Source organism: Amblyomma americanum, chromosome 5 (assembly GCF_052857255.1).
Source record: "Amblyomma americanum isolate KBUSLIRL-KWMA chromosome 5, ASM5285725v1, whole genome shotgun sequence".
In the NCBI taxonomy this organism is placed as follows: domain Eukaryota; kingdom Metazoa; phylum Arthropoda; class Arachnida; order Ixodida; family Ixodidae; genus Amblyomma; species Amblyomma americanum.
Genome location: NC_135501.1, coordinates 141,404,268 through 141,420,895, shown reverse-complemented (window position 1 = coordinate 141,420,895; position 16,628 = coordinate 141,404,268). Strand labels below are relative to the sequence as shown.

At 46.9% G+C, this 16,628-nt stretch overlaps 1 protein-coding gene across 1 annotated transcript; it reads right to left on the bottom strand.

The window, feature by feature from the left end:
- Window positions 1-252: 252 nt before the first annotated feature.
- On the bottom strand, window positions 253-13,010 carry LOC144134240 (tetraspanin-33-like). Its single transcript, XM_077667197.1, has 7 exons — window positions 12,908-13,010; window positions 12,662-12,774; window positions 6,468-6,725; window positions 6,106-6,189; window positions 4,537-4,773; window positions 856-1,130; window positions 253-431 (listed from the first exon to the last, which is right to left on the bottom strand). Exons 1-7 carry the CDS (start codon window positions 13,008-13,010, stop codon window positions 344-346), a joined length of 1,158 nt encoding a protein of 385 aa, XP_077523323.1. The 3' UTR covers window positions 253-343.
- Between the last annotated feature and the right edge of the window lie 3,618 nt (window positions 13,011-16,628).

Sequence of the window (16,628 nt, the reverse complement as noted above, 5' to 3'; positions counted from 1 at the left end):
GAACTGCAGAGAACATATTGCCGCAAGGAAAGTCGCGAAAATAGAAACTTTGCTGAAGCTAAATTTTTACGCTTCTCTCATACTCCGACGCCAAAGTGGTGGGAACAATAGCGCGAGGTTTGGATTTGAACTCAAAGGAAAATTCTTATTTATATTCGGTTGTTCTAAACTATAGTTCAGCCACCTTATGACGGCACAAAATATTGCGTTTATTGCGTTTGAGAAAATGTTGCTTTTCTGGACTGGCTCGATTTATGTTACTGCTAATGAGCAAATGAGGATGGCAGTTGAAATAAAGATTCTAAGCCAAGAAGAATAGCGATCGGTGAGCATTTGCCGATGACTATTTCGCGCTGTAAAACTTGGGCTGGGGCGGCCCGAAGTAGTCTGAAGTTATCTGGTCCTCTTTCGGTGATATTGTGCTCCTCGACCTGCAATAAAAATGAGAAGGCATGGAAGTTGTTTTGCACGCTGGCCTGCTTCTCCACCAAGTGCCGCCCAGTATGCATTAAAAGTTGGGAGAATGTATATTGTCTTGTGTAATCCTTTATTTAACTCGATCTCCTAAGCAACATCGCCCTACTGCTCCCTTGTCTCTGATCTGAATGTCGGATAAACCCACCAGATGGATCTGCCCCTACATCATGTCCATATTCTGTCCCTCGATTTCCTGCACCCGCAAAAGCATCCTTCTCCAACATGGCTGCTCTATTTGTTAAGCATCAAGTAAACGAAGAACCCATCGTGCTGCAGAGCATTTGATGTGAAACGCTAGCACCGCGAACAAGGTGGGGTAAACGTTCCGTGTTTTCTCCAACTCTGCGAAAAACTTTTCTCTTAACACTGCGCACTCACTCAGGCTTGGTCATCTCCATGACCATAAGGTCTTTAGCGCGGGCCTCCGCCTGCAACGCCTGGCGCCTGCGCAGGGATTGGCGGTAACCCTTGGCCACGTTGCGGTAGTACTTGTTGTACAGGTCGGTCAGGGAGATGATCTCGCCGCACACCGTGGAGGCCATCGAGCGCAGCAGAGCCACCACCGCGAATGTCACCAGGCAGGCACCGATCATAATGGTGATGTTGGAGCGGATGTAGGCGACGAACGCGTCCACGCAGCTGCGCGTGAACACCTGCAAAAAGACATGGCGCAGGAGCTTCACTCTCACGAAGCACGCTCACTTTATCACTGTAGGCGGCATACTGTTCCGCTCTGCTCTTTATGTGGTGCGTGCGGGGATATCTAACATTATATTATGTACTGCCCAGAGTACAACGCGGAAAGGCATGTGATGTTCGCTTCCTTCAAGAAGACGGGAACCCGCTTGTACTTGAACACTTGGAAACAGAGTATGCCTGCCATCTTCAAATTTTCACGGATGGTTCTGTGGACAAGGTCAAACAAGCTAGCGCAGCGGCTTTTTGCATTCCTTCTTTGGACTGTAAGTGGTCCGTACGGTGTACTGCTGTCGTATCCTCCACAACGGCTGAAAGTGTTGCTATTGACGCGGCTTTACGGAAGTTAGGGTCTTGTCCAGCTCAACCTATTGTCATCCTGATTCAAAATCTGCCCTTCAGAAGTTAGAGCGCGAATTCCCCACTGACGCCTTGTCTATAAGCTCTCTGCGCTTCGTGCAGAATCTGCACAGCAGAGGCTTTACTATACATTTCCAATGGGTGCCCTCTCACATAGGAGTCAACGGTAATGAGGTGACAGACAATCTCGCCCATAAAGCTCTCTCAAATATTCCATCAAAAAAGTACCTCAAGATGAAAAAAAGTCTCTGCAGGAAAACGGTGCTCGGTCACTTCGGTACCCAGTGGAGTGCGTCCCACAAGCCATGCGTGACCAAGGGGTTGAAAAGATCTCAGGCGACCCTTCTACATCGAATTCGCACGACCTCTGCTCGCACTACTGCATGGATGCATAAGACCGGCATAGCATCGTCTCCGCTCTGCTCTTTATGTGGTGTGTGCGGGGATATCGAAAATTATATTATGTACTGCCCAGAGTACAACGCGGAAAGGCATGTGATGTTCGCTTCCTTCAAGAAGACAGGAACCCGTCACAGCACAGTTCAGGACATTGTCTACCCGAGTGGAAACCAGAAATGCAGAAGGGAGGCTGCACGCCTTCTTTTAACATTTCTGAAGGACACGGATCTTGTTTCTAAATGGTGACAGCAGTAACGGACTATGGCCTACTGCGATGGAATGTGTGCGTAGATGGTGTCTTCCGGAGTGGACTACTTTATACTGTGAGTGAATGTGTGTATGGAGTGTGGCACTACAATGGCCTATGTTCCGTGACTGAATATGTGCATAGATGGTGACTTCTGGAGTGGACTGTGATGTGAACTGTGTGGATTGATAGTGTGCATAGATGGTGACTGCGGGAGAGAATGTGTGCTATTATAAGAGACTGTGCGCTTAGCGGGGTATATGCGGCATTGTTAATATCGAAGGGACGCTGCGGTGGAGCAATTGCCGGCAGACAAAGCAAGGCTAACCCCACCTGTAGCATTCAACACCTCAACCTCAACCCTGTTTTCGACGATAACCACATCGAAGAAGAAATGAAGTGCTGGGGCAGTGGCTTGTACTCTGCAAACATGTACACACCTTGAGGTTACCGGAGGCCGTACCACACTTGGGAATGAAATCAGTAGTTGTCAGAACGTTGCTTGTGACCCGGCGACCTTTCCCAGCGGGATCAGGGATCCGCGTGTTTTTTAGTTTGTTTTAATTTCATTTCTTCTATTTCTTTTATTCGTACTATCGGCGAATAAAGACTAGCAGAAGGGATATCTGATATAAAGAACGTGACATTTTCACCTAAGATACGCACAAAAAGTGCGTAATGAGCACACTGATGGGAAAACACCTGGCGAACAACATGTTTCAAACTTTAAAGAGGATTTTGATGATAAATACGGCCACTAAGAAATATTAGGCTGAGTGTCGCTACCAAATGATTGTATTTCTAAACGAACTCTTTATACTCGAATATGCCGATGAAAAAACCTGTGCTTCCTGTCCATTTACATGCCTCTATGAACCAATTCCCACGTTGATAGTCGTCGGGAAATAAAAATAGTGAAGCGGCCCTCGCTTCACCCCAACTACTTGGGCACAAGATGCCTCACATGCTGATGATGGCGTATCCCATTGCTCACGTTATCTGAGTGCCCCAGTGGCACTGGCTTGCGAAAGCGATAGTGATAATCATGATCAGCATCATCATCACCCTATCAGGTATAGCTGTGGACAACTGCCGCTTTCCACCGATCTCTGAACTTCTCTTTCGCCAGGTGTGCTCACGCTGTTCCCCCCAACCTTCATAAAAGCATCTTCCCGTCATCGTTCTGGAGGCCCCATCGATGTTTACCATTATTCTGAACCCGGTGTTTCACTCTAAGGGACCACTCATTATTAGTTCAACTATATTTTGGACAACATGCCCGCCGCCTTTCGCCCGACGCCCTCTGCCCTTAATGTCCGACTATTTTCTTCAGTCCATTTAAGGCATCATTGACTGGCCTTGCTCTGCAATCCAATCAGCATGATTGCACTTTTTTTAACGGCCAACGTAAGTGTTATTCTATACCACTTATCCATAGCTGTAGCAGTTGAATGTCTGCAGGCGGAAAGAGATATGAAACTACTGCTGCGCATTGCGCGGCGATAATTATCGCCAAAATAGAAACCCGGCTAGTCGGAATGAACGCACTGTAGCAATGCCATGTGCACTGCTTCTCAAAACAGAACGTAGTCTAATTAATTGCGTCTGTGTTCTTACATGGCCGCAATCGGTAGCGATTGCGGTGATCTACAAACGAAATATTTATCCAGTGATGGCCCGGCGTAACAAAAGATTTTATTATTAATGTTTCTTGTCGGTCCTCGGTATCATACTCCATTAAAATTCTCAGTTAGATAGGCTTAGCCGGACCAGTCTCAGTTGCTCAGTTTTCATGGAGTGGCAACAAACAGAGCGGCATCTCGTCAATCTGGCCAGTTCTTGGCTCTTGCTGAAGCACTAGCGACGTCGGAACAAGTGGAGTAACTTGCAGTGTGGAGCATTTTGTGTCATGTCATATAGACGGATGACCATGAAATATTTAGACAGCTCTGAGGGCGAGATATTACGTTGGTAATGGCGCATAAGAACTAATTCACTGACAAAGCGGAGTTAAGTCATCGTTGCGCTTGTCATAACAGAAGGAACAGATATAGGTCCCATTATACTGCCGCCGGCTAGGTATTTATTGGCACGCTGTACCCGACCAGTAAAGTGGCCTCTGGATATTGGTTAGTTCCTCGTCAATGTTTATTGCATACATCGCTGGTTTATGCAGTCCACATGCTTGGTAGTGAGAATGCAAAATTTGTAGTGATGCTAGTATGCAGGTCTAGACAACAGTGGTTACGGAGGGGCACATTCACCTAGGGAGAGGGGATGATCAAGTAACATCCACTATTTCCGTTTCTTCGCCACAGACAAGGAAAAGAGCTCTGCCAGCTATCTCAAGGGCGCACCTTCTCCCATGCCCTCTGCTCGGTGATGGCGAGCACCCCTTTTCCGCAGAACCTGCGCCTGAGGCGTACTTCCGGGTCCACTTCGCCACCTTTTTTCAGTACGGTGATGGGGCGACAGCAAGACGCCGGCACCGAGCAACGTTCGGCACTCGGGTTCGACTTGGAGCAGTTGAAGTAGATGTTCTGGTCCCAGTCCCGGTACCGGTTGCGGGTCACACCGCAGCACATGAACGATTCCTGCGCCACCCGGTGAAATATGTCCTGATGGCATTGCAGTCTTGGCAGTTATAAAGATACGGGAGAGCAGAATGCCACTAAAAAAGAATACTGTGAATCACTGAATTAAACTAGGCAGACGAGTCTCGATGGTTAAATAAAAAGGAAGCAAAAAGTTGTTCTAGTTAGGCGGAGTTCGACCTGAACAGGTCGTTTTTATTGTACAGTCGTGGGCAATATGAGAGGAAACAGGCCTTTTGCACAAAGTTCACAATTTCTGTCTATTTCTCCACTAGATTTGAGAATGAGTTTGGATAACATTCGACAAGACGGAATCTAGTTAGAGAACAGAACAAACTACGCTTGTCACACGTAATTATAGAGTGGTAAACAAATGAATGCTTATAGTTTGTGCTCTCTCATATTGATCAGGCCTTACGCGATATTGATGGGGACTGAGCGGTACTTAGAACAATCGGTACGTTTCAGTTGTATAAAGGTTAAGCGAGCATGTATTAATTAAACAGAGCATAACCTAAGGTATCCAATTACCACCGTAATCTTTTGCTGCCACGGACACCACTTAATGGGGCATTCGTTTTTGGCGGCTTTGGTAGCCGTTTAGTATTTCACGCCGAAAGCTGTCGTTAGGAGCCAATATCCCGAGCCGTCATGTGACTGAACCACGTTGTAATTTTAGAGCATCACTGTGAACTAATCCAAGCTTACGCATGTCAATCCAAGTTGCCAAAAGAGAGAGGAAAAAGGAAAAAGAAAGAACAAGAGAAATAAAAGAAGCACAGGAATGACAAGCAGAAGACAAGAAAAAAAAGACAGAGAGAGATAAATTGGAGGGACGCTGTCTTTGAGAAAGAAATGAACAGTATTTCGACGATTGGTAGTCAAGTGTAGACAGTGATTTTCGTTCCTTTATGATACCGACTTGCTATGGCGATTCACAAATCTATCAGTACGCTTCATACAAGTAAATAAATCATTATATCCTCCCATGTCTTTCTCTACGAACAAGGCACCACAGCATGGTCCTTGAATACACGTTTTGTTAAACGTAAACAAGGTACTCAATTGCGTTGAGTAATTTTGGGGCTTCTCTAATCATTGCAATGCATAATTCATTTTGTGGTCACTGAGGGTTCTTTAGATTTACGTGCTTGCAAAAAAATTGCTGTTATAAATAACTAGGCAATGCAGCTACCAAAAAAGGCTATATTTCTTATTTAGAAATCACAACTCTTTTTTCCAATTTCTTAAAAACGCTCTTAGTGTATAACTAAGCATGGCTTTGAAGCGTTAGCAGCAATTAGTCTTAGTATTTGTTCCAAGTACACTTACCTGCGTGTAATCGACGAGCCTGGCGTAGTCAGGGTTGTCCCGATAGCTGACTATGAGGTCAATGCTAAACGCGTCTTGCACGCTCTGAAAAAATATATCGAGCAATTCACGGCACAATAAAACTTCGATTTTGTATGGTATTTGGTGCCTTACATGGCAGTATTTGACGCCCAGTGACATCACACAGCGTTAACAGCCCACCACATCATTTTTCATTGTCCCAAGCACCAGAACGGTAAGAGACTGTGCCCTAAGGCTGACGACCGCAATCAAGATACGAAAAAGAGAAATTATGCGATTATCTCATCCCAGATTTGTTTGCATTAAGCAAGCCATTCTTTTCATGTAAAAGCGTGACTCACGCTTCTGCTGACGAAAGGCACGGCGAAGCACATCGCCATAAATAGCACGTCCAGCCCGAGCAGCGCGTAGGTGGCCTTCTGGTACCACCGCAGCAGGCAAACGTTCTCCCGCAGACCGCCGATGAAGCCCATGAAGCTGGTGGCGTGCACCAGGCCAGAGCCCACCAGCGCCGGAATCTCGATGTTCACCACGAAGCTGATGAGCAATGACCGGTTGCGGAACGAGATCTCGTCGCGACGGTCCACGATGGAGATAATCTGCGGATTAGAAAGACCACAACCGAGTTATGATTGAGGAAAAAGTAATCGATTAACGATAAGCACACACTGGACGAATAGTGAGGGTTGGAAACGGGACACAAAACGGACAAGGCCAACTGTTATGACGACGTTTTTGATGACAGTGTTGGTCCTGTCTATTTCATCTTCCCTATTCGCTGCGAGTTTTTGTTTTTTACATGTAATAATGTAAGAATTGCGACATAATTCTTGATTGAGTATGCCAGGAAACCTAAAGACGTAGTCCACGTCATTTGAGCGGTGGGAGGTACAGCTGTCGAGCGATGCCCTGGCAACTCAACAAGCACTTGTTCATCAACTTCGCTGAGCAGCCAAGGGCAGTGGAGTCCCGGAATCAGGAAACCGACTATCAACAGCAATTTTCTCATATGGTTTAAATGTTTCTCTCCTTCTCCTCATCCTTTGAACGAATGGCACTATTGGCGTGCGCTGTCACACGTCAGACAGAAGCGGCATTGGAAATGATGGCAATGGTGATCAATTTTCTAGCATTTGTGGAAAGCAACGTTCGCGCGTAAATACTTAAAGAATACGATTTTTGCGCTAAATAATTGCTCTAAGTTAAATTTAAGTTTTATTTCTACATCTGAACACGTGTTAACTGCAAAAACCATAATGATTCGAGACAAGCAATGCCCCTACAACCCGGACACAAGGGCATTTTTAATGCCTTCCAACTGAATGTCATTCGACTCGAATGCCGCCTTGTGGTTCCGCACGAATTATTGAACGACAAACGATTGCGACACATTAAAATCAGCGGAGCTCTGCGAAGACATTGTATATGATGAAATACCTTCGAAACGCGCACACAGCACGCACTGACCAAAAGCCGTCGTCATCGCTTCGCCCGACCACAGAAAGGCGGCAAGGGTTCGCTTCTGTGCATATTGATTTCCATAGACGGGGCTCATTTTTGGTTGCTGCTTCTGAAGCAAACATTTCGTGTAGTCGCTAAGTGAGTACTTGAGGGTGTAATAAAACACTGAGCATTTAGCGCTTATGCGCTACGTGCCCCGAGAATGCATTGACGAAGACTACTGCACTCCAGCTTTGTCTGTTTACATCGTTTTGTAGAAGCAGCTTCTGTTCGTTTTCATGACATCAAACGCAAACTTCGCTTTAGTTATATTAAACAATCTCATTTTTTACCGGTTCGACCTTGCTTCCCTACGCAGCGCGACAACTCTGTAGTAAGCGCCGATGCGATCACGTGTATGGGAAGCAAACATCGTTGCACACATCCTGCAGGACCAGCGCTTCTCGCTCATTGCTCCTGCTTTCTGCGATGTGAAGAATACTGAATTTTAACACACTATATATAGAAGTGTGTTCGGTGACTGTTCGCAATAATTCAGACGGCCTTATTTTGTATCCGGAAACTACGGCAAAGACTGCTGCTGACGGCTTAACTAGACTATTGCTCGGCAGCTTTGTTCCCACGGGTGCTTCCCGTCCACTGTGTGCGCGTTTTGTGACGTAAGGGATAGTTATTTTCAGGTGGCTGTTATCAAAACTATACTCGTTGTTCATTTGCATTCGCTCTCCGTGATCAACGAAATTGCACGCACAAACCCTGCGGACTCGTTAGGCCTATCGCGGAAGGTGGTCGTCGTAACTTAGCATAGCGAAAGTAGCTGTTCAAGTGTGCGCAATATTTTTAGTCGCTGTCGACTTAAAAGACTTTCTCATCACAGAGCACAATGAGGAATATAAGATGGAGATTTTCGGGCCTTTTAATTCTCAAAACAATTTTTTTTATTATGTCGGAGCGCAGCTGTTGCGACTAAACACTCGCCTTCCCGGGTCAAGTGAAGTCAGTTAGCCAGACTCACTACGGGGAAAGTGCGTTCTGCAGAGATTGTCACTAAAAATCAACGTGTGACACTTTACGAATGGTACTGCAGGCGAATGTCGGCCGATTAGAGCAACGCTCAAGGCGCCTGTGTGCAAGTGGTAATAGGCTATCCAGTTGAATATAGGCACTTTGCTTCCTGTAGACGGGCCCAGCTGTAGTGCACAACAGGGTGTGGTCTTTGCGTGAATTGCGTGCAGTAAGAAATATCATTGCTCTAACCTCTCTGAGAAATGTGCTGCGGCAGTACGAAATCAGATATTATGTTAGATTTATACCGCGGAATGTGTTTTAACGTTAGTTTTCGTTCATGAAGGTAGTTCGTGGCATGATCCACTCAGTGAGCAGCAGTGTGCTACGCCGTATTTCATCTCCCATTTTCCCACCCTTCCAATCTGATTGGAGACCACTGTTTGCATGTGCGCACTCGTCGTGCAACGCCGACATGCCCTTACCGTATCTCCACGGTTGATTTGTCCTCTCCCTCCCTATTCTCTCCTTCCAACTCTTTCTGTCCATTTCCTCCTGCTCACTCCCTCTATAGTCTATCATCTCCTCTCCCCGGCGTATTTTCCTTTCGCTACTTTGCCTCCTCTCCTTCGAGGCTTCACACGCCACCGCCAACGCAAGAGACTATTTTTTTCGGCGGCTGATTTTTCAGTTCTAGTGCAGAAAATGTGTTATCCCTTTTACTAGCTTATGACTGTAGACATATCAAGTGGCTGCAATGATCGAATGTCTTTTCGTTAATGACACCTTTCGTATCAGCCGTGACCATGGCGAAGACTGCACCTTTCGAGTATTTGCAAGTGCCCTCGGTGACATTATGACAACTGGAACCAAATTAGTTCGAAGGGATACCTGGAAAGTACCTCAGTCAAACACGAGACGGGGAGGCCCTGGAATGGCCCTCCAGAACGGGCATGTTGTCTCGCCTTCTACAGTCAAAGGCACCTTGTCGAGATTACCAACACGATCGCTCTCCTCTCATATATCGGAAAAGGAATTACGCTAAATGTTCCGCATGATACACTCGGTTTCAAAAGTATAAGTGCCCTCGGTGACATTATGACAACTGGAACCAAATTAGTTCGAAGGGATACCTCGAAAGTACCTCAGTCAAACACGAGACGGGGAGGCCCTGGAATGGCCCTCCAGAACGGGCATGTTGTCTCGCCTTCTACAGCCAAAGGCACCTTGTCGAGATTATCAACACGATCGCTCTCCTCTCATATATCGGAAAAAGAATTACGCTAAATGTTCCGCATGATACCCTCGGTTTCAAAAGTATCAGGGCCCTCGGTGACATTATGACATCTGGAACCAAATTAGTTCGAAGGGATACCTCGAAAGTACCTCAGTCAAACACGAGACGGGGAGGCCCTGGAATGGCCCTCCAGAACGGGCATGTTGTCTCGCCTTCTACAGTCAAAGGCACCTTGTCGAGATTACCAACACGATCGCTCTCCTCTCATATATCGAAAAAGGAATTACGCTAAATGTTAGGCATGATACCCTCGGTTTCAAAAGTATAAGTGCCCTCGGTGACATTATGACAACTGGAACCAAATTAGTTCGAAGGAATACCTCGAAAGTACCTCAGTCAAACACGAGACGGGGAGGCCCTGGAATGGCCCTCCAGAACGGGCATGTTGTCTCGCCTTCTACAGTCAAAGGCACCTTGTCGAGATTACCAACACGATCGCTCTCCTCTCATATATCGGAAAAGGAATTACGCTAAATGTTCCGCATGATACCCTCGGTTTCAAAAGTATAAGGGCCCTCGGTGACATTATGACATCTGGAACCAAATTAGTTCGAAGGGATACCTCGAAAGTACCTCAGTCAAACACGAGACGGGGAGGCCCTGGAATGGCCCTCCAGAACGGGCATGTTGTCTCACCTTCTTCAGTCAAAGGCACCTTGTCGAGATTACCAACACGATCGCTCTCCTCTCATATATCTGAAAAGGAATTACGCTAAATGTTCCGCATGATACACTCGGTTTCAAAAGTATAAGTGCCCTCGGTGACATTATGACAACTGGAACCAAATTAGTTCGAAGGGATACCTCGAAAGTACCTCAGTCAAACACGAGACGGGGAGGCCCTGGAATGGCCCTCCAGAACGGGCATGTTGTCTCGCCTTCTACAGCCAAAGGCACCTTGTCGAGATTATCAACACGATCGCTCTCCTCTCATATATCGGAAAAGGAATTACGCTAAATGTTCCGCATGATACCCTCGGTTTCAAATGTATAAGGGCCCTCGGTGACATTATGACATCTGGAACCAAATTAGTTCGAAGGGATACCTCGAAAGTACCTCAGTCAAACACGAGACGGGGAGGCCCTGGAATGGCCCTCCAGAACGGGCATGTTGTCTCGCCTTCTACAGTCAAAGGCACCTTGTCGAGATTACCAACACGATCGCTCTCCTCTCATATATCGGAAAAGGAATTACACTAAATGTTCCGCATGATACCCTCGGTTTCAAAAGTATAAGTGCCCTCAGTGACATTATGACAACTGAACCAAATTAGTTCGAAGGAATACCTCGAAAGTACCTCAGTCAAACACGAGACGGGGAGGCCCTGGAATGGCCCTCCAGAACGGGCATGTTGTCTCGCCTTCTACAGTCAAAGGCACCTTGTCGAGATTACCAACACGATCGCTCTCCTCTCATATATCGGAAAAGGAATTACGCTAAATGTTCCGCATGATACCCTCGGTTTCAAAAGTATAAGGGCCCTCGGTGACATTATGACATCTGGAACCAAATTAGTTCGAAGGGATACCTCGAAAGTACCTCAGTCAAACACCAGACGGGGAGGCCCTGGAATGGCCCTCTAGAACGGGCATGTTGTCTCGCCTTCTACAGTCAAAGGCACCTTGCCGAGATTACCAACATGATCGCTCTCCTCTCATATATCGGAAAAAGAATTACGCTAAATGTTCCGCATGATACCCTCGGTTTCAAAAGTATGAGTGCCCTCGGTGACATTATGACAACTGGAACCAAATTAGTTCGAAGGGATACCTCGAAAGTACCTCAGTCAAACACGAGACGGGGAGGCCCTGAAATGGCCCTCCAGAACGGGCATGTTGTCTCGCCTTCTACAGTCAAAGGCACCTTGTCGAGATTACCAACACGATCGCTCTCCTCTCATATATCGGAAAAGGAATTACGCTAAATGTTCCGCATGATACCCTCGGTTTCAAAAGTATAAGTGCCCTCGGGGACATTATGACAACTGGAACCAAATTAGTTCTAAGGGATACCTCGAAAGTACCTCAGTCAAACACGAGACGGGGAGGCCCTGGAATGGCCCTCCAGAACGGGCATGTTGTCTCGCCTTCTGCAGTCAAAGGCACCTTGTCGAGATTACCAACACGATCGCTCTCCTCTCATATATCGGAAAAGGAATTACGCTAAATGTTCCGCATGATACCCTCGGTTTCAAAAGTATAAGTGCCCTCGGGGACATTATGACAACTGGAACCAAATTAGTTTGAAGGGATACTTCGAAAGTACCTCAGTCAAACACGAGACGGGGAGGCCCTGGAATGGCCCTCCAGAACGGGCATGTTGTCTCGCCTTCTACAGTCAAAGGCACCTTGTCGAGATTACCAACACGATCGCTCTCCTCTCATATATCGGAAAAGGAATTACGCTAAATGTTCCGTATGATACCCTCGCTTTCAAAAGTATAAGGGCCCTCGGTGACATTATGACATCTGGAACCAAATTAGTTCGAAGGGATACCTCGAAAGTACCTCAGACAAACACGAGACGGGGAGGCCCTGGAATGGCCCTCCAGAACGGGCATGTTGTCTCGCCTACAGTCAAAGCCACCTTGCCGTGAATATCAACACGATCGCTCTCCTCTCATGTATGGGAAAAGGAATGACGCTAAAATTTCCGCATGATACCCTCGGTTCCAAAAGTATTCTCTTTCATCGCAGAGATTATTCGACATGCGCATCAACCGTCTAGAGTATTCTAATGCTGCTCCCGTCTGAAATCGAAAGGGCACTCACGCAGGCAAAGACGACAATGGAGCAGAAGACGAATACGACCAGGTTGACGCACACGAGCGGGATCCTGTGCCATGGGTTCACGTCGATGATGATCGTCGACTCATGGATCTTTGCTGTAGATTTCGTTTTCATGACGCTGCTGCAGGCGGTCCAGTTGGTCTAAGTGGTGCGGCGTAAGAAGTCGCTCCGGTGGAGAAAATAGGCGTCGTCTCGCTGTGACCGATGATAGCCGTCTGAGGTACTGACTAGTGTAGCCTATTTGAAGATCCGCCAGCAGGGCTACCGACCTCTCAGAGTCTCGCTCTTCTTCTGCTTCTTCGGCGTCATCGCCTGTGGAGACGTGCGGCATGTGCGGTATCAATAATTCTCCGGCATCTATTTGCGCAGAAAAACGAAGCAGGGCGCTAAAAATGCTTTTCTCTTGTTAAAAACGTTTTCTTTACATTGCAGAACGTCTACATTAAGCAATAAGCAGAAAAGAAACACAGTCGTGACCATGGGCATATTTGTCAGTCACAATTAAGGGAGGAGCAGTAACAGTTGCAACGAGCAATTTTTACCCCTCTAAGTTGAAAAATGCGCCTCTTTGCTTTTCAACACAAATTTTTGGCTTATGAAAAGCCGGTGTTCTTTCCTTTGAATTTGCCCGTGGTTCTGGTAATCAGACACCTGTGCAGCTGCAGTCACTTCCTGAGAAGCGTAAGCCCAAAAAATTCTACCGCCTCTCCAAGAAATCACATAATTCACCGCGGCTAGCACACACGTGGTGGATTGTCCATAGCCTTGAACGCTTCCCCAGCACGCGTGCCTCATATCAAGTGTGTTGTGATGTTGTGAAACATAGTCCAGAGATTGTGACAGTGCGCCAGCTGCGCGATGCAACAAAATCAGGAGCTCTGCGCGTAGATAGAATATATGTTAGGTGGAACAATAAACCTACCTGTTATAGCTACGTCTACGGGCCGCCAATCCAAGGACGACACTTCCACATACTTCCACAACACCTTCGTCGGCTCCGTTCTAAGATGATTGTGGAATCTACATAATTAAAATTTTATTGCGCGGAACTACTCAGTTGTTAGTATTATAACGCCTAGTTTAAACCGTACTCTAGAGACCTACTAACCCCTGCTCTGCGGTTCGTATGTTTCCGTTCGCTAGGTCGACCCGCGTAAAATCCAAGCCATATCTTATCTCAGAGAGTTATCCGTCCCACATATACAATTGGAAAACATGCATTCTTTTCTACCTCATCTTTTACAGGTTTCCAGCCAGCTTGAGCCAGGCCAAATTGTCTATTACATCTACCCAATACATGTACCTAGGAAAAAAACAAGCGAGAAAGTGGTTTGGTAAGGAAAGGGGGAATCGACTGGCGCCAAGAGCAAGTGAACGACGCCAGATGAGAGAGGAAAACACACGATTACAAAGGACTAGAAGAAAGATAATCAAAAAAACACCGTAACCCTCTGAGCCTTTGTCTCGCTATCTTTTGAAATGGTGCCACTCAAAACCGCTTTATTATGCTTTGAGAGCAGGTGTCTTTGAGCGCTGCAGCAAAGAATTGAAAAGTGCTCGCCGCCTCGCGTCTGTCCAAGGGTAGGGTTCGAGGCACCGTCATTATCAGTCTTACTGTGCCCACTGCAGGACAAAAGCCTCTCCTATTGTAGCGGAGCTACACTGGCCGAGGTTCAGCAGTTTCGCGTGGCTCCTGGAGAGCAGTGCTGTGCATGCAGCACTGCTCAGCAGTGACGTCATACGGCGCACAGCTGGCGCGCCGCCGCCGCCGCCACCGCGCGCGCCTCGCCGGTCATAGCCGCGTCGTAGCCGCGGCAGACGCACTGGCGCCGGCGCGTGCCCAGCTGTGCGCCTCCGTTGCGCAGTAGCCAAGTCTGACGCTGCGCCGGAGCCGCATGATAGCGCCTCTCATTTTGTACGCATGCGCAGAGGTATCAGTGGGGGTACACATATAGCGGGGCGTTTGCCAGTGTGGTATAGCTATTGAGAAGAGCGAAATTGCTGCTCAGCGGCAATTGATGCTCTGCGGCGTAGCGTAGCTCACGCTACGTGTAAATAGGCATAGCTGTGTTAAGCCACTGCTAATTTTATCTTTCAAATTATCCCTGTCCTCTGTGAGCTGCCGCAGCTTTATTGCCACAAACTTAATGTAATCCACCAACCTAAATTTCTGCATCGGCCTATACACTCGTCTTCTCTAGGTATCCAGCCCGTTACATGGGTATGACTAGTGCGTGGCGTGTACCGACGCCTCTGCTGTGGTCGGAGGCACCCGGTTACTGTTTCGCGTGATTGCATTGGGGACCGTTGGTCAGCAAGCTTTAGCCAAATAGATTTAAATACTAGAGCATGCAGTTTCAAGACAGAAGAAGGGTGGCGGTGTCATCTGCTTGCTGCACCGGCGGTGGTAAGGCACCACATTGTAGACGTCATTCTCAGCGGCAACCAAAATTTTACACAATAATTGCGTAAAAACTTCGTTAATGCTTACAGGACTCCTTAACAATTTCATTTGAATTTGACCATGTATTACCCAAACGACGCCAATGCAGCGCGCACGCACAGAGTTCCGCCGCTTTTTTAGCATCGGGTGTACGCTTCTCGAACAGGAGGACTAATGCCGCCAGCGCTGAAGAGGGCAACGAAGATTTCCGAGGAAGACGTCTGGTCTGGCGCTATCTTTCCTCTGTGCATTTTGGCGTGAGCCTTAATCTGTCGATCATTTTTGGCACCATTGTCGCCGTTTCAGCTCTTTGAGAAGAACGTTGCTGGAGGAGCCCTTATAGCACTTTGGCATTAGTTTGAGCAGCTCGCTCTTGCTGTCATTTGGCGCCACCACACTTGGGTTCAGCCACTGATCTGTTTGTACCGCTCCTCGAAATTTCTCGCTAGAATCTCATTGATTGCCTTGATTAGTATTACGATATTTTCTCTTCAATGCATTATTACATCTTTACTTAATTATTTCTCCTTTTTACCCCTATATTTTTTAAATACAAACTATAATCCCCTTTCAGTCCATATGCCAAACTTGAGATAGAATCCACCGGTGTTGCGCTCCCGCGTGCTTTTCTTTTGCTTTTATTGGGTAGAGGTGAATAGCAACCTCTGCTTCCCTATTGTTGGCCGATACCACACTGTAGTTATGTTCCATTTTTTGAAAGGCTAACAACTGCCCTATTACTACTGCGTTTCCCCCTCTATACGCTCCTGTTTCCAGCAATTCACCGCCTGCATCTTGGCCACTCCGACGTAGTGGTAGTGTGCCATCCTTATTTAAAGCCAACCAACCAGCCAAGTGCGCGGCTCATGGATCCTCCACCGTTCTTCCTGAACGCAGCGGTGCCTAATTCTTCGGGCTCCGTCATATACTAAGCCACGAGGCTATTTACCTACGTGACTATATTATTCAGTCTCGACTGAAATATGGGCCTGTAAAATAAATAAATGATGGTAATAATAATGCACTGAGGCATCCTGGTAATAAATTTGGGCAGCGTATTGTGCCTTTGCGCCATTTTTTCATTGTCACAGCTTTGCCTCAAATTCGTCATCATTTACGTGAAGAGTACGTTGGAGCACATAATATTGCGACCACGATGCCTCGCGGTACTGCACGTACTAATTAATGCACCCTAGGAAGAATTTCCGGTCAGATAGGCCGAACACGTTTCGCTCTGTTTTGCTAGGAATAACAAATGTATATGGTCAGCCCAATTTTCTCCACGAGATAACGATTAGGGGCAGCAAGATAATGTGGTTTTAGTGGAAGCAACTAGAAGGCAGGTCGTTATGTGTGTCACATGAACACCATTAAGAAACATCATATGAATGTAACGATTCTTTGGTGGTGCTGACCATTTTTATTATTCTTTCATTTCTTCTGAACCAGCAGTATAATTTACAACTAAGCAAGGCGAACTAAACAATTTCCCGGTTTTTTTAATCA

Coding starts and splice junctions, on each gene's coding strand:
- LOC144134240 (XM_077667197.1), bottom strand. CDS start 13,010: ATGCCGCACGTCTCCACAGGCGATGACGCCGAAGAAGCAGAAGAAGAG. Junction 6,726..12,661: donor CCATTGTCGTCTTTGCCTGC/GTGAGTGCCCTT, acceptor TCTAATCCGCAG/ATTATCTCCATCGTGGACCG. Junction 6,190..6,467: donor TGCCTTTCGTCAGCAGAAGC/GTGAGTCACGCT, acceptor ATATTTTTTCAG/AGCGTGCAAGACGCGTTTAG.